This window comes from Zootoca vivipara, chromosome 2 (genome assembly GCF_963506605.1).
Source record: "Zootoca vivipara chromosome 2, rZooViv1.1, whole genome shotgun sequence".
NCBI classification, from domain to species: Eukaryota; Metazoa; Chordata; class Lepidosauria; order Squamata; family Lacertidae; genus Zootoca; species Zootoca vivipara.
In genome coordinates, this window is record NC_083277.1 from 92,215,687 (window position 1) to 92,243,197 (window position 27,511).

At 44.8% G+C, this 27,511-nt stretch overlaps 2 protein-coding genes across 7 annotated transcripts in view; one reads left to right on the plus strand and one right to left on the minus strand.

The window, feature by feature from the left end:
• The window catches only part of GGA3 (golgi associated, gamma adaptin ear containing, ARF binding protein 3), a 34,033-nt gene extending 29,192 nt beyond the window's left edge, over positions 1 to 4,841 (plus strand). For 5 of the 6 annotated variants that reach the window (XM_035104436.2, XM_035104439.2, XM_060271849.1 and 2 more), the window contains one exon: positions 172 to 4,841. In XM_035104436.2, the coding sequence (XP_034960327.1) occupies positions 172 to 282 (111 nt within the window). In that variant the 3' untranslated portion in view covers positions 283 to 4,841. The remainder of the gene's footprint in view (positions 1 to 171) is intronic. The other variant, XM_035104438.2, reaches the window with a different exon arrangement.
• NUP85 (nucleoporin 85) lies at positions 1,611 to 25,522 on the minus strand. Its single transcript, XM_035104443.2, has 19 exons — positions 25,366 to 25,522; positions 23,705 to 23,798; positions 21,901 to 22,063; positions 21,466 to 21,536; positions 20,552 to 20,595; positions 19,077 to 19,146; positions 17,921 to 18,042; positions 17,184 to 17,318; positions 14,834 to 14,956; positions 13,261 to 13,392; positions 12,764 to 12,870; positions 12,039 to 12,122; positions 10,347 to 10,412; positions 8,404 to 8,555; positions 8,202 to 8,319; positions 6,044 to 6,144; positions 4,689 to 4,840; positions 3,919 to 4,005; positions 1,611 to 3,103 (listed from the first exon to the last, which is right to left on the minus strand). Exons 1-19 carry the CDS (start codon positions 25,396 to 25,398, stop codon positions 3,002 to 3,004), a joined length of 1,956 nt encoding a protein of 651 aa, XP_034960334.1. The 5' UTR covers positions 25,399 to 25,522; the 3' UTR covers positions 1,611 to 3,001.
• Between the last annotated feature and the right edge of the window lie 1,989 nt (positions 25,523 to 27,511).

Sequence of the window (27,511 nt, forward strand, 5' to 3'; positions counted from 1 at the left end):
TCCAGCAATTTGATGCCCTGGTTCATAAAGTATCAGACAAACTATTGCTCAACCCTGCTAGTGCTCAGATAACGCTGTGACATGCGCCAACCTCATTCCAGGCTCCTCGGTCTTTCTACTCTTTATTCTATGCTTGACTGCAGCTTTATGTTGTTTCGTTCTTCCTTGCAGGAGAAGGTGAGGCTGAGGTACCGGCTGACTTTCGTGTTAGGAGACCAGCCCACCACAGAAGTGGGGGAGGTGGATCAGTTCCCCCCAGTTGAGCAGTGGGGAAACCTATGACCCAGAGGGGACCCCAAAGGGACTGGAATGAATGTGAACTGGAAAGGGCGCAAGTGGTATCCAGCAGCGATATTGAGCTTTGTTTAACATGTCCTGTCCACTCCACTTGTAGCTTTAGTCCAGAATGTTTCCTGCACTCTGGGGTGAAGCAGTCGGGGGCATGAACACAGAGCATGAACTTGTCTAGGCAAGCCAGAAGTAGAGGCCTGGATGGTTTCTTTACTTTGGCCAATCCGGTTCTATCTTCCACTTTGTTAAACTTGAAATCTGATCATTCTGGTGAGCTTCGTAAGCAGAAACGGAACACTCAGTGTTGGCCAGATGTCTACAAAGGGCTATGATGCCTTCGTAAATTTCTTTGGGGCAGAGCCCTAACAGATGTTCCTGTGCTCAGTTTTTTTGTTTACCTCCTTGGTGCCAGAACTTAGGACCACCTGCAGGCTTGCTGGGTAATAAACACAAGGTCCACAAGGGGAGATTTCTGCCATAACCTGACACTCCCATTTTCTTTTGTAAGGCAACATTCTACCCCAAAAGCCAGCACAGCTCATACAGGTGGAACAAGCTGTGTTGTTTTATACATGCCACATGTGAACGTAAAAACACATAGCTCTCAAGCTGCTGCCTTTGATTTTATACTTCCAGCTGACTCTGCAATGTGCGCTTTCTAGGCAGCTGCTACATTTTGGGTGCACATGGCTCTACAGTTGGTTCCCCCTCAGCATTCAACAACTGTACTCCGTTTGCGGGGGGGCGGGGCGTTAAAAACGATGACATCCACTCTTGGTGCATCTGTCAATCAGGGTCAAAGGTAGGAAACGATTGCAGCTAAGACCTTGATTCTTTTTTCAAAGGCAGTATTAGTAGTTAGGAATATACACTGTACATAGAACTATAGGAAAACACCAGACCAATGGATAAGGGGAAACAGAAGCCATGGCAATGCATGTGCTGAGTTGATTATACTGTATTTTATTCATTCCAAATATTAAGTGGTTAAGTGCAATTGTCTCCAGGAGGAGATCCCTGTGTTGAGTCAGTCGGACTAACAGTCCAACATATGGCACGTAAGCCATAAAGTGAGTATCACTGCTTTGGGTCTAGTAGTCACTTCCTCTGATCTACTACAATTATTTTTGATCTGAAATATGTTTTCAAAAAATAGTTGTCCTGAATTAACCATTTTGCTTGGTTATGAAGAAAAAAGGCTGTTTAGAAAAAATTTAAACACTGAAGTAGGCTAAGAATTGCTAGGTGTAATTTTAAGTGCTTCTTGCCACACTGATCTGAAGGTGGAAACTTGGCTTAAGCTGAATTAATTACGTTTCTTAAAAGCTGAGCCAGTCTTACAAGCAGCCGTTCTAATTTTCTGGACACCTTGTACTTAACACGGAAGAGATGGAACAATTGTCTCCTACAAAGGCTTGGGTACTCACTGGGCTAAGGGTTTATGGGCAGTGCAACCTAATCTGTTGCAACGTAAAGAGCTTCAGCAGTTATTTGGAGGGTTCAGCCTTGTGTACAGACTTGTAACTGTACAGAAAGGGACAGACATGGTCCATATGAACAAAGGAGAGACTTGGAGGACAGCGTCCGCTATGTTTAGCGGCTGAGAACAGGGCGGCATTTCTTCTGCCTCTTGATCTGGTCCTTTCCTGTATTTCAGTCTCTCTGCTGTCACGTTTTTGCTTAGCGAGTCTGCCCAGCTGCCGTAGCATATCTAGAGAGAGCAGGTTTCACTGCTACAGCTTGCCTATGAGCAAGTCACTCTCTCTCTGACTGAGGAAACCGGAGGGAGGGGGGTGGGCACAACTGCTTTCTGCCTAATGGCTTTCTCAGTGTCAGCAGTGCTGCCATAACCCTGCTGTACAAGCCCAGTAGCAAGATCCCGTCGTCTCACTGTGTGGAAATGTACTGTTAGAAGCTTCAGAAGTTATTTATGAATGTTACTTGTTCATAGGCTGAAGTTGCAGCTTCCTACCAAACACGCAAAAGACTGTAAATATGTCTCGGAAGTACTTGTTTTTCTGCACGTTCAATAAAATTGCTTTCTCTACTCTGCTTCACCTGCCTTGCTGCCAGTTAATACTGTAGGGTGTTCCCTGCTCCCTCCTAACTCCTAGGACTCAACCACATACTATTGTTTCTCTTAAGAACAATAGTCAGAATAAAAACAGATCCTTCAACTAAGCAGAAGCATTCTGTGATTAAATAATGCTCAGAGTTCAGGTTGGCTGCTGCTTAGGAGATGGAGGCTTGGATGAAAGTTTTTGTGGCTTATTTTAAAAGCTGAGCTGCACAGCTTCATTCAGTGGAATGAGGGTGAAAGCAAGGATGCCGAAAACTGCAAATTAGAATTAAAGCTGCTTCTTGGGTAAGAAAGTTCTAAATCATTTTTGTTCCTTGATCCTGCATGAATGGAGATTTGGGTTGGTTTTAGATTATCAAATGGACTAGATCTGGATGTTCATTATTAGGGTCACCTTAGGAGGTTACTTACCTTAAGTAATCTTAAGTTGTTGAAGTCTAGGAAAGCAGAAAGCTCAATTTCCATTGAATTCACTGGAGAAAGGAATTTCCTCTTCCAGGGTTATATGTTACAAAAGGCAATTTTAAAAAGAAAAGTGCAAAAGATGAAATTTATTCCTAGAAAAAACAGCCATGATATGTACAGTAAGTAATTGACACACAGTTTGTGAGCTGCTCCAATAAAGTGACCTCATGATTCTTCCAATGTGCCTTCTTTGACAATGGCTCGTGCAAGGTTTCGCGCTAGACCAATTCTCAGCATTTCCACCTTCATGGTCTCAGCATCATCCTCCTGGAAACACAAATAATCTTAGGAGTTCACCAAATTGGACAGCATTTAATGAGGCCAAGCCCTGCCTTTATCTGCCCCACACTTCATGACATATATGTCAGGTGTAAGGCAGATGTGTGTGGCTTTCCTGGTGTTCTGAAATAGGCCAGAGGTTCCCCATCGCTGAAATACGCTAATCTACTGTCATTTAAACTGATATTTTGTATGTGAGCTGCAATTTACACATTACTAAGCATTCTTCTGCCAGCTTATTTTACGGCTGTTGGGAAAGAAAGCGCTTCCAGTTAGTTTGCATTCAACATGTGGAAGCATCTTTCAAGGTGCTATGAATCACAGAAAATAGGATTACATGGAACCAAGTGTCTCTGTTTCTTTCTCTTGTTCTAAAATGGCTAAGTTCCAACCTGCTAGAAACAGCCATACATCATGTAACTTGCTATGAATTATTCTATTTTACTACCTTGAGACCAAAACTTTTCTTTCTATAAAACACTCTTAGGCTGCGGGGATCAGTAGATGTTTCCTCTGCTGTTTCCGCCTTTTCTCAAGCTACGCCATGTGAGTGAAAACTCAGGTCATTTTTCTGAGCCCTCTGCACTTCTCCAAGGGCTCAAGGAAAAGGACGAGGCTGCATTCACACATCATGGTGAAACATAGTTAATAGTTTGTGAATGTGCAGGTGACTCCTGCTTTATTCCTTCTCCAAGGAGCAACAAACCAAGGTCCATGGCTTTGTGTTATCTTATGAATCGGAGACCGATTAGTTCCCCTCCAAACAAACAATGATATGAAGCCAAGGTCTGGGACAATCTTACCTGGAGCTGCTGGTTTTTCGATTCTGCTGCCATCACATCTTCCAAGCATTTCATCAGTTCATATGTCTGTTCAGCAGAGAATATCACCTGGAGGAAAACAGTAGTTACCATCATACAACTGCAATTTCTTCCAGCATTTATTTACTGGAAGTGGACTTTCAAGCTGCTGATGTGTAGCAGGTCATGCATCTAAACGTGAAAGGTGTAATCACAGTGACCAATGAGATTAAAAAGCTGAATATCTACACTGTGTAATGCCCTTTGGTTTCCTCAACCTGGTTGTGGCTTTTAGGAAAAGTGTTGTGAATTGATGGTTGGGTGCTGTAGTAGACCAAGGCCAACCGATTTCTGTAGAGCACCATTTCCACTGTCCAACTGAAAAGGATCCCGAGTTAACCAGCTTGCTGAAATACAAGCCCTTGAGAAATAGCCAGAGTGAACCTCAGGGGGAACTTCGTGACTTACAGCTTAGTATCAAGGTTAACCGAGCCCATCTGCAGGAAGGCTAAAGCTCTTAAAGTAATGAGTCTCTTTCTTTGAAGAAGCAGGTGATCAAAGAGGAAGGTCACACATCCATCTCCCCTGCAAACACTAGACTGAGTTTTAGCAATTACACAGAGTGCACTTGGCTGCCTATCCGCTGCCACTGTCTGAATCTTCACAACCATACAGCTCTGGAGCTCTCTGGTTTTCCCAGGAAAGGGGGGACATTCCTTAGACTACTACCACCACCGGCAGGTATTTCTACTGTTTGGAAATATCACACTTGCCTCTTTCTGCTCCAGGAGCGGAAGTGCATCAGTCAGTAAGGTCATCCAGAAGGAGCAAGGAGCAATACGAGCCGTCATCAATGTCAACAGCAGCTTAGCCGCTGCACAGAACCGCTTCTCGCCATACATCCGATGAAATTCCCGGTATTTCCCTGTATCCAAACATTAATTCAGCCCTCTCACATTTCCAGGGTACCACACCGTCGGCTTGCAAAGCCATTTCTGATCCATTAAAACTGCATTATGGCCAGCTAGCATCTTTGTCTTTAGGGAAGCTGAAATTTCTGGAGGCAGTTGCAACCAACATCTACTCAAATTAATTAAGCCCCATTCATGTCAATGGAACAAATCATGATCAATTGCTACTGAACTGTTTCCATAATGCACAGCAGGCTTTGCCAACATCTGGTGCCCTCCAGATATTCTGGGCTACAACTCCCATCAACCCTGCCAGCCAAAACATCTGGAAGCCACCAGGATGGCAAAGGCTGAGAAAGAGAGAAAACAATCACTATATCTCAAGGAGTCTTTAAAAAGTATTTGCAGCTATTGATGCAAACTGGGCCAGCTTTCAAAGCCCTGAAAATCTCACCTTTCATTTAGTAAGCAAAAAAAAAATCTTATTAAGACCTTAAAGTTTTAGAGAAGCTAAATAAGAACATGAAAACACAGGCAGAAACTCTGAAGTTAAAGATGGTTTTTGTTTTCAATTTCACCCTGATGCCAACTTCAGCATTATATGGCTGCAATTCTGTACCCAGGGCATTTACAAGATTAATTTATCTAGTTTCAAAGTGCCTTCAGGCTGGGAAAATGATTAGGCTGTGTCACATTCCCTCTATTTCTGTTTAAAAACAGAAATCAGTAGTTACATATTGCCAGATCCAGCCACGCTGTCCTATTTTATTATTGGTTCCCTGGAATCCTTGAAACCTCCACTGGATAATCAATAAGAAAACCTCAGTTCAATTCGCAATCACACTGATGCAAGGCCCACAGACGAAGGATCCGTTCCTGTGGTTGTCTGAGCTACAAACCAGCAACATTAGTGTTACCACACCTGGAAGCATTTGTTTCCTGTGGTTTTTAAAAAACAAATATGCCCTTTGTAACATGAAGAGGAAACATCTTAGAAAGACCGTCTAGTTACTCATAATATGACTACTGTTATGTCCTCCAGCTAACCAAGGCTATAACAATTGGTTTCATGGTTGGTTGTTCCGAGATGAGGAATTTGCACTGCTTCACGCATGCACTTCAAAATGAATTTCAGTCCACTTTCCTCAAGTGGTGGTGTCATCGCCAGCGCACCATGCCGTTCCTTTTTAAAAGAGGCTGTAAGAAGTAGCTCTCACCAAGAAATGTCAGCCGATCACTAAGCAGCATGGATGGTCCCAAGTTGTCAATAAGATCCAAGTCCGAAAAAGAGCCTCTTTCACAGTACTCCTTCAGAAATCTGGAGGCGGAATAGGTGGGAAGATTATTATCACTCCGAACCGCCCAATGTGTACATATTGTTACTTCATTTCAACAGGCCATCCTCTTACAAACAAGTATTCTATAGATTCAAAACCTGCTGGTGTGAATGGAATTGCCTCCTGGAATTGAGAACAGTGCTTCCTAAACTTTTCACATGTATTCCCCGGAATTGAACTGAGAGGCACACTTCATTCTTAGCTCTTCAAATTAGCTTCATTTTTTTAAGAGTGTGTGGAAATGCCTGCCTTCAAAGGAACCCCCTCCCTCCACCCCATGTTTCTTCAGGAGTCGTCGTTTTCAACACGCGGCCTGAATGGAGAAACTTTACAGACAGAGCGTCCTCTAAGGGCAGCTAATAATTCTGCTGCCTCTCTGAGCGATTTTGGAATGAGCCAGTCATACCTGCTGTACAGCCAAGGCAGAATTATCCATCTCAACAGAGGCTGATTAGAAAGAGGCAAGAGTCAGGGCAGGGTGCTTCTTTTTCTCCTAGCATACCAGCAGTTGTAGCAATTTGGAAATGACTGACCAAGAGAGCACCCTTCCCAAAATTGCCCTAGGAGAGCTTCTTTGTTATTAAAGATGAAGTAATGGAAAGAAATTCCAGAAAGCAACCCTCAGGTCAGGTATAAACTAGGGATCTGCAAGGTTTACCTTGCCTGGGCCAGTTCACTCCAGTGGAGATCCCTCTGTGGGCTGGATTGCTGTGATTTCTGGCGTCTGCGCAGATGCGATTTCCAGTGCCACGGAAGCGAGTCCCCGCGCCGGTTTAGCGGAGCGCGTGGAGACTTGCCGAGCGGGCGGCTTGGTTCGTGGATGACTCGTGGGCCAGCTAAACGACCCCCGTGGCCTGCTTACGGCCCATGGGCCTTCAGTTGCCTACCCCTAGTAAAAACTATGAGATGACTATAGTTTTGTCTTTTTACCCGACCAAACCCCCTCAGGCAGGAACAGCAAATGATCTTTAAAATCTTTTCCGATTTGCTTAACCAAAGCATTTGCCTTCAAAGTGAGGGCTTGCAAATGGGAACTTGGATTTGCCCTGAGAGTGCAGTATTTTGTGTCTCTCTTTCAGTTTCAGAGGAATTCCAGCCTCAAGCTACTTCCCTTAAAAAAAAAAAGAGCCAGTTTAGCCCCCTGGGTATTGGAATGCTGGTTGCTGCTTGGACATTAGCATATGCAGGTCACAGCCTGGAAGTGGAGGTTTCTTGCCTTGCAGGTATGTCACAGCCTAGAAAGACTGAGACCCCTTTCTGTGTGCAGTCACTCTCTCCAAAGCTACACACTGGAGCATATGACTTCCATTAGAAAGAGAAGCAACACAGTATTGACACTGTATCCTGTTCTGGGTTAACAGCAATACTCCAAAAATGCAGCTCAGAGTTTCTCACCCAGCTGCTCTTGTGTAAAAGAAGAAGAAAGGCAAAGGACCCCTGGACAGTTAAGTCCAGTCAAGGTGACTATGGGGTTGCGGCACTCATCTCACTTTCAGGCCAAGGGAGCCGGCATTTGTCCACAGATTGCTTTCTGGGTCATGTGGCCAGCTTGACTAAACTGCTTCTGGTGCAACAGAACACCGTCTAGGAAACCAGAGCTCATGGAAATGCCGTTTACCTTCCTGTCACAGCAGTACCTATTTATTTACTTGCAATGGCGTGCTTTCGAACTGCTAGGTTGGCAGGAGCTGGGACAGAGCAACGGAAGCTCACCCCGTCGCAGGGATTTGAACCGCAGACCTTCCAATCGGCAAGCCCAAGAGGCTCAGTGATTTAGACCATAGTGCCACCCCGTCCCACTCTGCTCTTGTGTACAATGGGTGCTGAAGGGCTATGCACACATCAATGCTGCAATACCTTTTGTTATGCGCTCTGTAGCTTACCCCGCCCAACCTACCTCTAACATGCAGGTGCAAAAGCCAATTCTGAACGAAATCGTTGGGTCTTCCAATAGCCAGGTTATCCCAAGAAGAACCTTTAGATCTCTCTGCTGTTACTGGCGCTGGACAAAATGGCTCTCCCCTTAAGCAAGACTTACCTGTCTGATATGAGAGTAGCAAAAGCAGCATCCTTTGCTCTGATGCTCCACGACAGGGCAGAGCCGAGGCGATTGTTCCGGACGGCTTTCATAGCCATGATCTTACAGATGCTACGGACTTGGGAGGGGAAAGAGATGCACTCAGTATAAATGGTGTTTATATGAACGTATTAAAACGGAAAATAAATATGAAGCAAGGTACCTTGCTCGGTCATCATTCTCTGCTCGCAGATCCTCAGTATTTTGAGGGCCTTATGCTCTGTGTCCAGAGGGATACGTTCAATGTGGTGCTCCAAGTACGCTCTGCCAAATTCTGGGCAATGGTCAAAATAGTCTACTGCAAGCTGCCACAGGCTACAGAGGAGAAATGGGAGTGACTGAATAGTTCTTTTCAGAAGGCAGGTCTCACAAAATAACTTACTAGAAGCCATTTCACGACAACAGCACATTTCACGACACAGGCACGAGCCAAAGGCTTGTCTCCATGCATTCTGTGCACAAACTCTTCCCAGCTTCTCCTTTTGCAGAAACTGCCCTCATAGACCCTACCAAGCTCACAGGGCAAACTGAAGTGGGAGCTTTTCAAAATGAAAATCTAAAATGGTGGTGTGGAATTCTGTGGGAGCAGCCTCTGAAAAGAAAAAAGTATGCTCAACACTTTTCATGTGCACTTCCTCCCCTAGATCATCGTCCTTAGTCCACGCAGTGATACTTCTGATAAAAAGAATGAGAATCTGAACTTCAAAAATTCTGGCCTTTGTGGGTTATGGAAGTTGTGAACATGAAAGCCTCACATTCTTTAAAATACTCAGTGAAATCTGAAGTCAATGAAAACTGTTTAAATCTTGAAATATAAAGTTAATATCCAGATATAGTTAATTGTACCATGTCCCACTAAAGAAATTACTATTTTATTATGTATTAGAAATCTTACCCGGGCTTTACTACAAATACGAAGGACCAGTTACAAACATTTATTATTATTTTTTTAAAAAATTGTAACCATTTAAAAACATTAGTTATTATCAGTTAAAACAAATTACAGTTGATGTGGGGAACTTATATTAGTCACGATTACGTTGCAGTGTTTATTTCAGTGGGACTTAAGGCTGCAATCCTAACCTTATTTACCTAGCTAGGTATATTGCACCACGGAATTCGATAAGAACACTTCTGAGTGGACATGGTTCAGATTGCACTGTTAGCCACAATTAACTTTAATTGAAGCAGATCTATTATGTTTAGAAGCCTGACTCCCAAGTCTTTGACCAATTAGGCTTATAAATCAATTACTCAAGCTGAAGGGCAACTGCAGTCAGGCTCCCATATGCTTGGCTTCAATAGATGCAAATTAAGAAATTACTTGAGCACACATACACACACACACAAAAAGGAATTCAGTTTTTTGTCTGGATTGCTCCTCTACTCTACATTGGAATCCCTTATGCGAGGAACATCCAGAGCTCTCATCAGTCTGAAATGCAACTGCAAACTTCTGGAAAGTAAAAATTTGCAAAACATTTTGGTGCTCAAACTAACATGAATGCATATATATATATATATATATATATATATATATATATATAAATATAATTACAGGGCACTTGGTGATCATGCAGTAGGGGAACCTTATGTTAAGTTAGCTTTGGGCTTAAATCAGCTTTTACTCTTCTATAGAAGCCATTTGATGGTAACTGCTATTCTAAATACTCCCCTGGCCTCTGTTCTTTAAGAGAGTGATGACTTACTGGGCAGATTTCTGTCCCTCTTAAATAATATACCGATAAGAACATATTTTAAATTTGTAAGAAGAGAGGTAGCGTTTAAAGTAGCACTTATCATCAAATGGTTTAAGCCAGGCTTCCTCAACCTTAGCCCTCCAGGTGTTTTTGGCCTACAACTCCTATGATCCCTAGCTAGCAGGACCAGTGGTCAGGGATGATGGGAATTGTAGTCTCAAAACATCTGGAGGGCCGAGGTTGAGGAAGCCTGGTTTAAACAAATGTCATGAGTTTAATTCAGCATAACCAACGCTTCCTCATGTTTCAGAGTCTTACTATTCTTTTTCTTCAGAACAGAATCTCTCCTCCTGCTTCACAATACTATAACATATTTTTTTAAAAAATAAATAAACAAGATTGCTACCTATGGTGGGAGAAGAGTCCAGAAGCATATTCCAGCAGGAGGTATTCACGCATATTGGAACCAAAACTAAAAGAAGAACACATTATTTAAAAATTCCCATTTCCATGTAATCATTTCCACTGAATTTAGGGCTGCTCCAGCTAGTCCTTTTATTGTCAAAGTTATTAAAAACCCCAGTCTCCTTCTGTGTCAACATCACTTCTGCACCGTTAAGAGAATACGTTTCATATTCTACAAATAGTGAAAAAGAATGAAACGGACAGCATATTCACTAATTAGTGGCAAGCACTGAGCTAACCCTAACCATTATCAAGAAACAGCTTATGTTGTGGTTTTCTCCCTCCTAAAGGTAAAGGGACCCCTGACCATTAGGTCCAGTCATGACCGACTCTGGGGTTGCGGTGCTCATCTCACTCTATTGGCCCTGGGAGCCAGCGTACAGTTTCCAGGTCATGTTGCCAGCATGACAAAGCCGCTTCTGGCGAACCAGAGCAGCACACGGAAACGCCGTTTACCTTCCCACTTGTAGCGGTACCTATTTATCTACTTGCACTTTGACGTGCTTTCGAACTGCTAGGTAGGCAGGAGCTGGAGCTGAGCAACGGGGGCTCACCCCGTTGTGGGGATTCGAACCGCCAACCTGATCGGCAAGCCCTAGGCTCTGTGGTTTAACCCACAGCGCCACCCGCGTCCCTTCTCCCTCCTAGAGAACACCAAAATCACTCAGAATTAAAGTGACGAAGGATTCATCATAAAGGTTTCCTCCATTTTCTCTTTCCTCAGCTAAGTGATGTAAGTAAATATTCATAGGGAAGGGGAGCAACAGAGAAAAGACCACAGCAGTTGTTGGACAGGATGTAACAACAACCTCTACCCCACAAAAAAATTATTTTTATTCAAACAAGATTCTAGTGGGAGTTTAAGAGTGGGAGTTTAAGAGCAACAGAGAAAAGACCACAGCAGTTGTTGGACAGGATGTAACAACAACCTCTACCCCACAAAAAAATTATTTTTATTCAAACAAGATTCTAGTGGGAGTTTAAGAGCTTAACCATTCCTTAGGGCAGGCATGTCCAAAGTCCGTTTCAGGGGCTTAATCTGGCCCATGTGGCAGTTTATTTCCTGGGGTAAAATCCTTTAAAAAAGCTCAACAACTTTGGTCAGCCCTCACAGCCCTTTCACTTCATCAAATCTGGCCCTCTTTCAAAAAAGTTTGGACACCACTGCTTAGGGAGTATAACAAAGGCAGATGGATTTGCCCTGCGATATTCTGTCATATATGTCATAGCACTGCTGACAGATACAAAAGAATAAGCACTTTATAGATTCATTTTGTCAGTAAGAGCTAGTAGAGTGAAGTGTCTCCAGTTCATTAAATTGTCTTAGGCAACCTTGTGTACTCTGTCTCAGATATGTGAAACGATAAATAAAATTGTAATGTAGATCAAGCACTTTTAAAATGCTAAATAAATGCCAAGCGTTACCATAAAAAAGGAAACTTAAAACTAAGCAGTTTTTAAAAGTAAAGCAAAGACATTTAAGAATCGTCTTAGTTATTATCTGACAGATAATAAACATGTTTGCCTTTGAATTGCCGGTTGCCACAAGATCGCCAAGGGACCTCTCAAGCACCACACTCACAGGGATGGCCTGACAGATAAAACGCAAACACACCAAGGAAGGGTAACTCACTAAAGGTTGTGCGACTGGAGGAGATTGCAGTGATCCAGCAGGTCTGTCAAATGGGCTACAAACCACCAGTTGCTCAGGGCAATGCTGTATATACAAGGAGCGAAAGGGAGGGAAGGCAAAATTATAATTTAACATACAAAACTATTTCTTTACTCTCTTAAAAATGACAAGTTCCCCCCAGTCCAATTTAGCAAATGTTATCGCACCTAAGAGAATCTCATTTTCTCTGTGTATACTTTTGCCGCTAAGCTCTTAGCTTTCCCAGCTTTTCGTTTTCGTTCCCGTTCATGCATCCACCACGATGTTTGCAAGAATCCATTTGGGTCTGAGAATACTCGGGGCGTGGACTTCCGGGGTGGCCGCTAATGGCGACAGAGTGAGAGTCTTAACCTCCGGAAAAGGCTTGATCGTCGAGAGGGTCCTGGGGAGAGCACAAGGGCGCTGTGCACCCCAAAAGGGAATTTTGGGCGCAGAGCTTTGGCAGGCAGATTTGTGGGCGCTCCTGTCCTCTCCGCCTTGGTGAAAGGTGGGGGGACGGGGGACGGGATCGAGCGGCAGTGCAAGAAGCAGATTTTGAACCCCCAACGAGAAGCCTCAAGCTCCGGTCTGGAGGTGGTATCCTACTCTGCAAGAATTCATTTGGGCCTCAGAACACTTGGGATACTGGACTGTGAAGCTGATGGAATTCTGGCCAAACGCTCTCAGACAAGAATGGCAATATTTACCTGCATTCTTTAATCACTTGGTGGATATCTAATTCAAAGGCAGCCAGCAAGATGATGTCTAAAGGCTCAGGGCTGCTCTCTGCTCCCAGGAACAGGTCCAGGCTCGACTGCAGAATACAGAAAGGGGTAGGGTTTACTCAACACCGAGGATGCTCGCTTTCCCAGGTCAAGGCAAGCACAATGATGAAATGAAGGCCCTCTTTTGATCAGGTAGGATTTGGCACAAAGTGTGGTGGATTTCAAAAATTTGCTACTTGAGCTTCTCATGAGCGTCAGTGGCAGGAAGGGCAGATGGCTCTGCCTGGGATATACCCAGTGTACTCGAGCATTGCTCACCTACAGTCCCAACACTTCCTCCTCCCACTGTCATGAGCTAGCAGGCATGGCAAACCGTGGATGAAGCAAAAGGACAGGACTGCCAGCCGCTTTCCCACTTGGGTGGCCCAAAGGTTGTGGCCGGCTCCACTCTAAAAGTGATTCCCCCCCCCCCGAGTCACCTGTGCGTAGAGATGGAGTTCCACATGCTTCACGGTAGGGTGGCAGTACAACAGCCGGGTGACCAGAAAATGGTACCAAGTAGTCATGAGGTCTTTCTTCTCTAAAATGGCGCTCTCATCTCCCACCAGGATCTTGACAAAGAAAAAAACAAACCACTTCAGTGCTCCCTCCCATCATCCACCATCTGCAACTATGTTCTGTTACAGGTGAGTAGACTTGAGAAACCCGTTTTTAAGTTCTTCGCGCAGCACGGGTAGATATGAGCCACAGAGCTCCCGTTTATTTTTAACCTGCTTTTAACCTGCATTTGTCTCCTCCTCCTCTTCTGAATAAAGCTTCATATAATTGGGTTGTTGGGGTCTGGAATGAGTATTTGCCAAGCTTAGGGATTCTGGTAATAGCCCCACAAGCCTAGGCTGCTCAGGCTCATGCTACAGAAGTATAAGATTGGGTGTGTTAAGGAAGAGCAAGTGATGTATCCGGCTGGAAAACACAGCTCATCTTGTCTCAAGAACGTGGGATCTAGTATTTCCTTGGGCACCCCAGTATTCCTTCCAGTCTGGGGGATTGTTAAAAGATGCAACTGACCTACTCTACAAAGCAGTTGTGCCAGAAAGGGCATGAGCAAGCTCTCCTAGCTTTCCCCCTTCCATCACAGGTGGTTCTGATGTTCAGAAATTAGGTAAGTAGCCTGTTCTGGGTGCATGTCAAGGTGGTGGTTACTCTCCGCAATAATCGCCCTCTTCTCACTCAGAGTGATATTTACAGTCCTTTATTTTACATATATACAAACAGCACAGTTACAACTCATGCTTCCGAGTCTGATGATTCAGATTCGGGTAGTGGCTTCTTCCGACATTAAGCAGGGAAATCACGAGACGTCTCTGTCTCTGCGTTTTAACTCTCTCCTTTCCCTGAACTGCCTGGGTGGCATTAAGGCTCCCCTCCAGCATCAGAGAGCCTTGACATCTCTTGCCTGTTCTCCGCTCTCTCCCCCTCTGCCTCTTCCATCACTTCCTGATTTCCTTCTTCTAACCTTTCCAGTTCCGACTCTCCTCCTCCCCCCGACTCAAAGGCGTTTCCTGGCTGTCCCGTGACAGTGCAGCAGCAGAGTGCTAGCTATACTAGCATTGCAACCTTTCAGCAGAGAGCGCTGCTTAATAAACAGCCCCAAATTGTTACACCCGAGAATATACATTATGTTGAATCATCCTCAGTAAGGATGTTCAGCCTTAGTAAGAACTGTTATGGTTTTAATATAGACCACTTCTGAGAGGCTGTCATTCCTCCTGGCTCCAGAACAGGGACCCAATCAATGAAATATACTTTCCATGCACAAACACTTTGTCCTAGCCCATTTGTTGGGTTTGACGACTCATACAAATGAGTGAAATCAAGATACTGTATTGGTGTACTGGTGACTCGCCCAATATCATTGTATGACAGAAAAGAATACAGTCAAACGATTCAAGCTCCAAATGTCTTCAATGCAATTGCAGAACCTATACCTCAAACTGCTTTAAACACAATAATAGGGTTAACCATAATATTTCATTCTTCAATCTTACCCACCTTGCAGAGGGTTTCCATGTGAGGATTAGAAGCAAATGTCCCATCCTTTAGGAACCGTTCGCATGCCTCATGCCAATGCTGCCATTTCAGCTCCATCTCCGTCAAAGTCTGGGTGTTGCTAGGCTGGTAAGGAAGACATAAACATGCAATTTGGTTCCCATTTGCCTAGTTTTAGATCTCTCTTACACTATAATTTACAGATTCAGGTAGGTAGCTGTGTTGGTCTGACGCAGTGTGTGTGTGTGTGTAATTGTCCAGTAGCACCTTAGAGACCAACTAAGTTTGTTCTTGGTATGAGCTTTCATGTGCATGCACACTTCTTCAGACAGCTCATACCAAGAACAAACTTAGTTGGTCTCTAAGGTGCTACTGGACATTTTAAATATTTTATATATATATATTTCTACTATAATTTACAGTGCTTTCAAACAACTCTGCATGAACAGAAAGCTTTTTGAAATTTTGTTTTATCCAATGGAAAGAGGCACACATGCTGGAACGCCAAAACAGGCACTGTATCATTAACCTTCCTGGGATGGAGAACAACAGGATAACGCTCCGCTGACAAGCACCTCTGTCAACATTTACACATAATCAATTTCATTCATGTTAATAGAGCTTCCTTTCAAATATGTACTACACTCCCCCGTCAGCTCGCCACTTCTGCATCCAATGTCTGGAAATACGTAAGCCCATATCTGAAACCCAGAAGCAACTCCCTTCTTGAAGGTGCACCAAAGATTGCACGACTATTTCACAGAGACAAAATAAACCTATTCCCTACAACAATGAAAGCAGTATGAAAAAGAATGACCTAATCCTTGTCAGTGGCAGAAAGAACATGCTGCAGAAAGTCCCCATTTTAACCTTCAGCGTTGCCAAGGATCTCAGGGTAACGTGGCTGGAAAAAACCCGTTCAGAGACCTTGGAGATTTCCTGCCAGAGCTCCTTCACAGTGCTGAGCTGTATGAACCCAATGGTCTGACTCAGAAGAAAGCAGCTTCATATAATCAAACAACAGGCACATGCATGAACTGCTAACAGCAGCCAAGCAGAACGTTGCCAGGCCTTCTCAACTCCATAAGCAAGAGGTTGTTTTCTGCTGCTCCAGAGAAGCGGACATGGAGCAATGGATTCAAACTACAAGAAAGAAGATTCCACCTAAACATTAGAAAGAACTTCCTGACAGTAAGAGCTGTTCGGCAGTGGAATTTGCTACCAAGGAGTGTGGTGGAGTCTCCTTCTTTGGAGGTCTTTAAGCAGAGGCTTGACGGGCATATGTCAAGAATGCTTTGATGGTGTTTCCTGCTTGGCAGGGGGTTGGACTGGATGGCCCTTGTGGTCTCTTCCAACTCTACGATTCTATGATTCTAGGTGCACTCCTAATAAGCAGTGCACGTATTTGTTTTAATTAACCTGTTACCTTTTTTTCAGCATACAGCTGTTGCGTTGTATTTTGTTTGCATGTTTTGCACACATCACCCCGGGCTCTTCTGAGGAAGGGTGGCAGGTAGGGCTGGGCAATATCTGGTTTTCAACGTTGTTGTAAGGGGGCGGAGTTACAGAGAACAGCCCCCCATCATAAAGTCCAGCTCCTCAACCAGTCAGAGCTCCAGCCGCGGGTCCAGTGAAGGGCAGGAGGAAGTGAGCAAGTCGGTACAGGGCTCCGGCAGCATCCAAGAGCCACGACTGCAGCCTAGAGCTCCTATACAGGAAATGGCCAGCGGTGGAGCATCGGACACGCGCCCTTTTCCCCCAACGCCTGATTTGAGGAGTGCCAGCTCCTGTAGGAGCAATGGGCGGTGCTTCGGTGTCCCCAAACTACTTTGCTGGGCGCGTAGCCGGAAAGCGCCATCGCGAGATTCTGATGAAGACTGAACAGTCGTGTTTCCTCTATCTCTTGCACTGTAAATAAGTATGCACCAATAAAAGCCTTAAAGACACGATGGTGTGGAGCGTCGTTACTTGAGGGTAGCCACCAGCATCCCTGGCAGTTGTGATATATCAGCAGCTAAATAGTGCAATATGCCGATATACTACTGGAATGTATCTCAGCTGCTTCTTCCTCCCCACCTTGGGGGGGTTGGCTTCCTCAAAGGCGCAGGAAGACGGAGCCCAAGAAGGCGCTCGCCCAGAACGTTCTCAGGCTCCTTCTGCCTGCCTGCGCCTTTGCCATCTACAGGCAATTTGAGCTGCGAAGACATCGTGGCTCCCTGACCACTGCAATCTACTGCCAGCTCAAAATGTCTGAAACTGGTATCGCGATCTGAACGCCAAACCGGTTTCGGACAATTCACCAAGTGAAGGGATAAACAAACCACACTGCGCATGAGAAGAACATTTTACATACACAGAGAACAGGCATCTTCTTCATCAACTCGTCCAAAATTTTGCACATGCTCGCTGAAGTGGGATTGGTGTTTGCTTCCTTAGAGAGCAGTTGCCTAGCCTCGTCCATCCGACCTTGCAGCACCAAGATAGTTAACTGCAAAAGCAAAAAGCAAGGTTTTCGCAACAAGGTTACGGAGTTGAACCCAAGAAAGCACCAACATGTTAATACTAACATACTAAATCGATATGCATGCAGCTGCAGCGGCACACAAAGCAGCTTATGAAAAGTAAGCACCCTAAAGAAGGGACTAGTCACTAGTCCAATCTACCAAGCCATGAAGTAGCACTGATGCAAATGACTATTCCTCTTCCTACCACAAAAAAACACGCTGCCAATATGTAGAGCTGACTGTGCATCTGTTGCTAGATAGAACATCAGAGCGATCTATCGCAATCACAGAGCTACAAACTACTGCCTTGCACTCAAATCCCTTGTGCATATCTTGCTGGGGAAAGGTCTTGAAACATCAGCTCAAAAAAATATTATTGGTACATAGCACTTCCAACTTACATTTACAGATGCTTAATACATAACTGTCGTCCTCATGATGATTCTGTTTGATTAAAACTAAAAAGATCTCACACATTTCATGGAAATTGTTCCTAGTAGCCCTTTATTTTTGGTTCCAACTAGGTTTCTTTCCAAGAAAAAAAAGTGAAGCAAATGCTTTCTGGCTAAGAAAATTTCTCACTCACCACATTCCAGAAGTTTTCGTGTTTTGCGGGGCTTTCGCTCCTCAGAACATCGCAAAGCATGTTGTCCACGTCACACACATGAAGACGAACCCAGTCAAGGAGGTGACGCAGGAGAGAACCAGCTGCAAAAAAAGATATTCGTTTCTGTAACCTCTCTGCTTTGCCAGAAAAGAAATCTTAGCTGCCCGATTCTTATGTTTTGCGAGAGTGCACAAAAATATTTGAGCTTAAGGGGCTATGCTTCTGAAAAGGGTGCATAAACTCACATGCTTTTACTCTCTTGTCCTTTAATCTACTGTGCTAGCCCACAGATGAGAATAAATGCTGTCTGCTCTGCCTTAGCTAATGTTATTGGAGAATGCCACTCTTACTTGCTCACTGATGCTCGGTGGGCAACTTCAAACAAAAAAACAATTTCCTACACAGAAAGTTATCCAGGTTTACCGTAATGAGCTCACATGTGAATTAACTCACTGGGCATACAAAGTCATGGGAAGACACCTCAAATTCGTCCCTCCACCCCCAATACGTAGGTCCATGGCATATACTGGCACTGTTCTGACCATCCAGAGCAAACACACACAAAGCAAGGTGGGCCATTGGTTGCAGCACTACAGAAGGCTCTGGAGACAAGGCTGGAGTTGGACGAGGCCTTAGAAGTGCCTCCATCCAGTCTATCCCTTCTAGGCTGCCCCCCCCCCGCCTAAAGAGTGCCAATCCTCGAAGCGCCAGCCGCTGCTCTGAAGGCAAGGCTTCTCCTTCACTCTTCGGCATCTCTGGGCACATAAAGGGGCTGGGAAGGAGATAACTTTGAGGACATTCCCTTGTACAGGGGTACCTCGGTTTTCGAATATCTCCATTGATGAACATTTCGGTTTTCGAACGCCAAAAACCCGGAAGTGCTTTGGTTTTCAAAGGTGCCTCAGAGGTCGAAGATGAAACACAGCTTCCGTATTGAGTTTTCCATTTTGAGGCTTCTGTACTGTGTTTTCAGTTTTTGAAAGTTTCGGAACTCGAACGGTCTTCCAGAATGGATTACGTTCGAAAACTGAGGTACCACTGTATCTCTTGTGTTTTTTTTTTAAAAAAGTGATCTGCATATACGTCCAACACTGAAAAACATGCCATTTTGACTTCATTTTAGTCCAATTTTCACCTGGTGCTGCTTCGATGAACATGATTTCACAAAGATTCCAGATCAATTCCATTGCAGACAAAGTGGACACCTGAGGAAAACAGATGCCAATTTAAAGATGGCACTCGTACCGTATTGGGCTTGGAGTCAACTTCACATGAATATGTTAGCTACAGCTTTTCTTGAGCAGAGGCAGCTTGGCTTCAGGGATCCACGTTCTGGTAACCTCAAGGCTAGGCTGATGCAATGCACTCTATGTGGGGCTGCCCTTGAAGAGAGTTTGGATGCTGCAACCTGTGCTGAATGCAGCAGCCAGGGTGCTGGTTGGCACAAATGACTGAGCACATATTACACCGGTTCTTAAAGTTCACCTTGTAGGCATGAATCTGAAGCATCCCTCCCTCCCTTTTTCCTGGAGGTGGGGGAAGTGGTTCATCCAGAGGTTTGTGCTTGCTCCTCTGGTGTTTTGAGTACCTTTGAAACTCAGCACTCTGTTACACAAGACCCTATGCCTCTTAAGAAAGAGGCAGTCTCAGTGGTGAGAACAAGTCTGTGTGGCTGGCTACCAAGAACAGCAAGCATTTGTGGTTGCATAGGATAACACAGGGGTCCCCAAACCTACCACGCTTTGGGCCGGTGCCTGCAGCGCTGATCGCACGGCGGGCCAGAGGGCGGGGGAGCGCACACCCATATGCGTGTGCACACGCTATTTCCGGCACACTTCCAGTCGCAGGAGCACCGGAAATAGCTTGCGGACGGGCCTCCTCCGACCCGGAAGTGCGCCGGAAATTACGCTTGTGCATGTGCGCAAGCTACTTCCGGTGCTCTGCGACCCCGAAGTAGGCAGTCGCGCCGCACCGGTAAGAGCAGGCGGCGGGCCAGATAAATGAGCCCTTTGGGCCGTATCCGGCCCCCAGGCCGTAGTCTGGGGACCCCTGGGATATCACTTCAGAAGATTTTGCCATGGTATATTAGCATCTGGCTGCTTCCACAGGCACTAATTATCTCCTTTTTAATTTATTTATTTTTAATACAGAGATCAAACTACACTGAGTAATACGCTGTGCACAACTAGATGAACTCCACTTTACAGAATATATTGCAATACTTTAAATATATTGCTAACCGTTTTGTAACCTTCAGATCAAAGGAGGTACTGAAATTTAATAAATAAGAATACAGGTTAGAACTGAGTTTATGACAGGTTGCAATTGCTGACAGTGCTAGTGATAACAATAAGTTATCACGGCACTTGTTCTTTCTGGAAAATTTCTGTCAGTGCTTTATTGCAGTGAGCTGGAACCGAACCCGCAACACCTCCGAGGTAGGCCCTGTATTTCCAAGACAATTAAGCAACAAGAGCAGTTTGGATTCTGACAGAATCCAAAGAAACCTAATTGAATAGAAATTAGCAGTGCTGCAAAGCTCTGTGGCGGATGCTAGCAAAAAAGCTATTTTCAAATGTGACCCCCCCCCCCCAAAAATATTTAGGTTACCTCAGTGCTGTGATGCATATGGATTGCTGGGTCCTGTGTAGAAACTAACAAAAGAAAAATATACAAGTCAGGGTTTTCTCCTTTTTCTTAGCTCTCTGAGGCAAAGAAACATTTACACTCCAGAACTGCTTTACTGTATGGAGAGACCAGTACTGTACAGTGGTACCTCAGTTTACAAACTTAATCTGTTCCGAAAGTCCATTCTTAAACCAAAACTGTTCTTAAACCGAGGCGTGCTTTCCATAATGAGGCCTCCCGCCGCCGGTGCCCTTCCACCGTTCGGATTCTGTTCTTAGACCGAGGTAAAGTTCTCAAACCTGCACTCTATTTCCGGTTTTGCGGAGTTTGTAAACTGAATCGTTCTTAAACCGTTCTTAAACCAAGGTACCACCGTACATTCCTCAGTTAATTGGCACTTTTATCAGCTACAGTACATTCAAAAGCCTGTAGTTCTTACTCCTATGCCAAGGCCCCATCACCTGAACCTTCTGGGTCCCAGAGGAGCCTGGTATTCAAAAGATTCCTAAACTGACTTCTTGTAAGACCAGCTCAATTTCACGAGCCATTCAGATTACTTTCTTATTGTTATCATCTCTCAAATTATATTGTATAGACCACTTAGTAGTGTAGCTCACTGAATGAAGGGCATAGATTACAAAATCTACATATAGACCGCTTGATAAAAATATCTCTATGCAGTTTACACAAAATAGCGTAAAACGTTTCTCAAAATATAATCAACAAATCTAAAAAAAAAGTTAAGACATAATAAAACTGTTTAAAATAAAATGAACAGAATTTTAAAACAAGTATACACAATACATACGTTTAGATCTGCTTGCCTAAAAAAAGAAATACATATATTGTGGGCTCGGGTCCACCACATTTCATATTAACAATGTAGGACAACTTACTAGCTAACTGATGAGAATCTTCCATGCTGGCTCTTATGACTGAGCGGTAGTTTTTGCTCACTCGAACCAACCTGACAAAAGTAGAAGAGTCTGATTAGAATGAGTTAAAAAGGGGGAAAAATTACAGACAGGCCCTTTTTCAGGCACCATGCATGAGCTTGGAAAGCAGTATGAACTAAATGTACTATCTGTTGCCACACTGGTATCCCTCAGCATTATTTTGGGTGTTACATCCTTCTCGTAGACAGCAAGTGAATGAACATTCATGAAAATAGCAGTGGCTACAGAAGAAACATTCAGATTAAATAAAATCAATATGCCGAGGCTGCAACACTCACACTCATAGGGTTTTGTTGCAAATCAAAGGATGAATTACTATAGCACCCTGGCCCTACCTGGATGATCTCAGAACGTGAAGATTTTTAAATCACTTACTGGGCGGTCCTTGACTTCCCAAGCTTTTCCTTCTCATCCTTCTGAAGGCCGACAAAGATCCCATGTGATTCATTGAAAAGCTTCCTCAAAGTCTGAGAGTATATATCTAGATCTTTGCGAACAACGTAGACATAGGGGCAGCCAGGCCTTTTCTCTTTACCCTCTGAAACAAATCACATAGAAGTTTTAATACAGCCAAAGACCGTTAGTTCACCATGGGAATAATGTGCGCATCAGCCCCACAACACATCTGGGAGCATATGCACTCCAAAGTAGTTCTACATTCCCTTTGTTCCATGCGAGTTCTATATAGGCAAGGCCGTGAATGTTTTTAACACACACTCTTGTACTAGTGTTTCGTTTCATTTTTAAACTGACCTCATTTTTCTCGGCATTATTTATATGCTGGGGGGGATTTTACACCCTTGAAGCTTTGTGTAGGATGTTTTTGAAGGTGAACTCCTATTTCACGTGGGGTGTTAAGCCAGGAATATTGGGCCACGCCACTGCCTCAGAAAAAAATGTCATTTAGTGAAGTTTGTCTGCCATTTCTGATAATCTCGCAGGTTTCCTAGAAGCACAGTCTGAAAACTGCTGTTGCAAATATCTGAACAAGGCTGCTGTTTAATTCATTACAATTTGTCCCAGTGATCTAACAAAGAGTTCAGAACCACGTTCATGGGATTCCAACATGGGCTACCACCTAGGTACTGATAGGTTTGCCATTCCTATCTTAAAGCATATAGACCAGGGAGGGGAATCTCAGGCCCAGGGGCCAAATGTGGATCTCCAGAATTTTCTAGCTGGCCCTTTAGACTCTCCCCAGGCCACCTCTCTCAGTCCAGGTGACATCTCCTCTGCCCAATTCTGCCTCTAACCATAGACACTTGTGCCTCGGGCTCTGTTTCCCACAGGGATGCCAGCCCTGGCAGCTTACGCATGAGGAATGTGGTCCACGGACTGAAAAAGGTTCCCTAGGCCTTGAACTAAATTAAGCCATGTTAAGTGTTGCGTACGTGTACCCAGGCATTTTGAGTCTGAAATTCATTCATACAGCCTGTGCTGAAATTTCAGTGCCCAAAGATCTTTGATGTACATCAGTGGGCAGCATCAGGAGGACCAGTTAGCAAGTCTACTTTGGGGGATCAAAGAAGATTGCAGTTGAATGCCAAAGTAGTTATAAATAATTATTGAAAAATTAAACAAGAGACAATGATTTTTAACCAGTGTTCCCTGTAAGATTGATAGCAGCAATGTCTAAAACTATAAATCTCTATTTCTGTGTCCTCCTATTCTCTCTTTCACCTTTAATCTAATTAATCTCTCTTCCCTAACTAATTCTAACCAACTTTTTCTGTCTTTGGATGCTCCTGCACACCACATGCAATTCCACATCAACACTCTGCAAGAATTAAGGCAGGGGTGGGGAAGCTTTTTCAGTCAGAGGGCCACATTTCCTTCTGGGTGATTTTACAAGGGCCACATACCAGTTGCTACAGCTGCAAGCTGTAGCAACAAATGACCACCTCACCTTTGTACTGTCTGCTAGTGTCTACAACGCTCAAGACATCCCTCTCTAGTCTCCACCCAGGCAAGCAAGAGAAATCATTAACTGAGTTCAGTGATGCATTCCTGCCACGCAGAAACGCTTGGGGATGGTTCCAAGGGCCAGACAGATAGGCCCAGAGGGCCACATTCAACCCCTGGGCCATTCCTGCGCTAAGACATTATATTACCTTGTGTGGGCCTATTCACTACTATTAATTCATCAAAAACATGCACATTAGTAACAGAGGTTACCAACCTGTTGATCCAAACAATGTTTCACACACCAGCATCTCCCCAGGTCCCCATTCGAAACATAACTGTTTCTTGTCAGAATTTACTTCTGGAATCAACTGTTTGAAACAGAAGGAAGGGAATTAGACAAGCAAATATGGTAACAATGCTGAAATCAAAACACATCTGTTACGAAGTACACTTTTTTAAAAAAACAAAACCCTGTGCAACTTAAATTACATACACTGACAGCAGCAAAAGCTGGAATTAAGAGATTGACATTCTTCTGAAGAACATCTCACAAGATCTATCCATTAAAAAAACAAAAAACATAATGCCTACACCAAACCACTCCCATGAGCCCACCTTTGGACTGGGGTATCAGGACAGTGGCACTCATCAAACAGAAAAATCCAGATGCAGTATCAAATCACTGGGGTTTTCTTTTACACAGAGGCATTAATCACCAAGACCCCTTGTAGCTGATTTGAACTTGGTTCTAAATCAGGCTGTGCACATTGTGAATTTCATCAAAGCAGAACCACTAAAAACACAGTTATTTGCTTGACTCTGCAAAGACACGGGATCAAAACATTTCCTGCACTCGGAGGTTTGCTGGCTGTCCCGCAGAATTGTTTTTAATTGGGTGTTGGAACTGAAGAATGAATAAAGGGAGTTTTTGGAACAAGGGAACCCATTGTATCACCAATAAAAAAAGTTGGTGTAGTGTGAGCAAATTTTTATTCTGAAAGCATGGCTCAGAGGAGAACCACTGCTCTAACTACTCTGCCACTGGCACTCCCTGCCTCCCAGGTACATCAGCCTGATCCCATCCACTGGCCAAAGGAGTGCAGGTGGGGCGCTGGTATCCAAACACCCTGCCAGAAAAAAACAAAATGGCTCCAGCTGCCCTCAGACTGCACAGCTTAAGGAGGCACAGTCTGGTCAGTGGCCAAGCCTTGAGGAACAGGGCTGCTGGTTAGGATTTTGTTTGTTCGTGCTTTCGATCTATTAAATACTTCTTTGGCAACAAGTGGATAGAGATGTGGAGTGTAAGGTAAATACAAGCCTCCACAGTGTAGTGGTTGGGATCAGGCTAAACATGTGAATGAACACCCTCCAGACACCCCATGAAGTTCACTGAGCAACGCCCCTATCCCTCAGCCAGGCCTACCTCACAGCGCTGTTATAACTGTAAAACTAAAATTGGGGGGGGGGAGCCACAGCATGCTGCCTTGAACTCCTTGCAAGAAAGGCGGAGAAAAGATAATACCAAGCTTTGACTGGCCCCGTTACGACATTATTCCCTCTGCTACCTTTGCAGAGGAGGTTGGTGGTGGTTGTGGTGGAGGAAATTTATTAAACCTGCCTATTCCAACACAAAGGTGAATGGAGACAGCTCTATCAGTAGAGAAACCACAGGGTCATGGGTTCGAGCCCCACGCTGGGCAAAAGACTCCTGCATTGCAGGGGTCGGACTAGATGACCCTCGGGGCTCCCTTCCAACTCTACAATTCTAAGTTCCTTGCTCATGATAGTTTCCTGCGAGAGAGAAAACCCCCCAAATCAGAGCCTTCAGTTCCGACACCTGCAGCCCCACCTCCTTCCCCGGATCTCATTTCCCTCCACGGGACCCACAAACAAGCGAGGGAGGGAGGGAGGGAGGGACACGCTTAAGCGACGCACAGTGACCGCAGGCTCCACGTCCAGCTCCTCCATGCCGCCCAGCCGAGGCACAAACTCCCGCTATCCGCTTCTGCCCTCGTTCCTTTTCCAGCCTCCAGCGGCCACTTCCTCGGCTCCCTGCACAGCACGGGGTCAGCCCAGCCAATGGCCATGCCTCTCTCGCGCATGCGTACGGGAGGAGGACCCGGGTTTTTTTTGCCGCCTCTTTTCCACCCCTAGAGATAGGAAACTTATAGAGGAGCTCGCCTCTCCGTTTACAACAGCGCTTCAGAGAGAATTTCCTTTATAAAGCTCCCCCCCAACCTCCTCTTGCTCCTCAGGACTGAAGATAGAGCTGAAACATCTGAGAGAAATTTGGGCTCTTTCTCCACCGCTTTCTCTCACATCCATTCCGGGAGCAATGCAAAAGCTGACGCGGAAAGGAATCCGCTCGTTCAGCTTCCTGTGAAGCTGATTCGTAATTCTAGGTTCCTACTCTCCCAAATTAGCGATGCCTCATTCCCCGCCTTGGGGGCTGTTCGCCAAGCTGCCTGTAGGATTTTCTTTTAAATTGCTTTTATTTGAAACCTAACTTCAAGCCCTTTAAAATCCAATTCCTGATGCTCCTTCGCATATCGTCTTCCGAAGGCTGAGGGAGCTGGAAAGGGTCCGGGTTTGAGGCGCCCGGCTGTGCTCGAGAGACAGGCACTCTGCAAGGCCTCAAAATTAAACGACGCTGATTCAGAGAGCAGAGTCGACTCGGCGGGAAACTATATACTGTAAGTGGTTGAGGCGGCAGCTCCGCGAGGTTGTTGCAGTTGGGGTGGTGGAGCTGCAAAGAGCGCCGTTAGGGTAGTCGTGGCAGCAGTGAGGAATACTTCTCGCAGTGCCCGCTAGATGTAGGGCTGCAAAGCTTTTGTTGTCCTTGCAGTTCTTCCAATATCAATCTATCTATCTGCAATATCTATCTAATCAGTCGTGGACTCCCTAAAACTCTATGCCCAGAAACAACAACAACAGCAATTTGTTTTTTAAATGCTGTCCATCAGACTGGGTTGCCCCAGCTACTCTGGGCGACTCCCAACAAAATGCATTAAAAACACAATAAAACACCTACCATTAAAAACTTCCCGAAACTGCCTTCAGATGTCTTCTAAAACTCAAGTAGTTGTTTATTTTCATGATATCTGACAGGAGAGCATTCCACAAGGTGGGCGCGAATACCAATAAGGGCCTCTACCTGGTTCCCTGTAACCTTACTCAAGAGCCTTAGCTACGGGTTTTTTGGGTTGTTGGTTTTTTTTTTTTTTTTTTGCTCCAGGTGAAGCCTCCAGAGGAGCACCATTGAGGCTCCCAGCCTGTGCATGTGAACACAAAACATTATATATATATATATATATATATATATATATATATATGTTCATAAAACATGTACATAAATGTACAGGCACATGTCCGAAGCAGCACAGGAAGACAGGCCTGACTGACACCATTTTGACTCTCTCTCTGACCAGGTGTTCCTCTGCAAGGAAGAAGGGGGGTGGGGGGAACCTTCTCATTGTCTCAGGAATAAAAGTGATAATCCCTGGCATCCTGATACCTGAGTGCCAGACAAAAGGGTGTGATTAACTTGGCTGGGAAACAGGGAAATGTAAATTTCTCTTCTTTTTTTTGTTGATTAGGTTTTGGGGGCAGGGGGCAGGGTCCAGGATGCTCAGATTACTGCCACCAGACCTCCCCTTTCATGTTGTTGTTGTTGTTGTTGTTGTTGTTAGTCGTGTCCGACTCTTCGTGACCCCATGGACCATAGCACGCCAGGCACTCCTGTCTTGCACTGCCTCCCGCAGTTTGGTCAAACTCATGTTCGTAGCTTCGAGAACACTGTCCAACCATCTTGTCCTCTGTCGTCCCCTTCTCCTAGTGCCCTCAATCTTTCCCAACATCAGGGTCTTTTCCAAGGATTCTTCTCTTCTCATGAGGTGGCCAAAGTATTGGAGCCTCAGCTTCACGATCTGTCCTTCCAGGGAGCACTCAGGGCTGATTTCCTTAAGAATGGATAGGTTTGATCTTCTTGCAGTCCATGGGACTCTCAAGAGTCTCCTCCAGCACCATAATTCAAAAGCATCAATTCTTTGGCGACCAGCCTTCTTTATGGTCCAGCTCTCAC

Excerpts from the sequence above, each read along its gene's own strand:
- NUP85 (XM_035104443.2), bottom strand. The coding sequence starts at position 25,398 with ATGGAGGAGCTGGACGTGGAGCCTGCGGTCACT. Across the intron at positions 20,596-21,465 it reads AGATTCTCATCAGTTAGCTA|TTTCTACACAGGACCCAGCA; the intron begins GTAAGTTGTCCT and ends TTCTTTTGTTAG. Across the intron at positions 4,841-6,043 it reads TGATCGGCTGACATTTCTTG|GGAAATACCGGGAATTTCAT; the intron begins GTGAGAGCTACT and ends GTTTGGATACAG.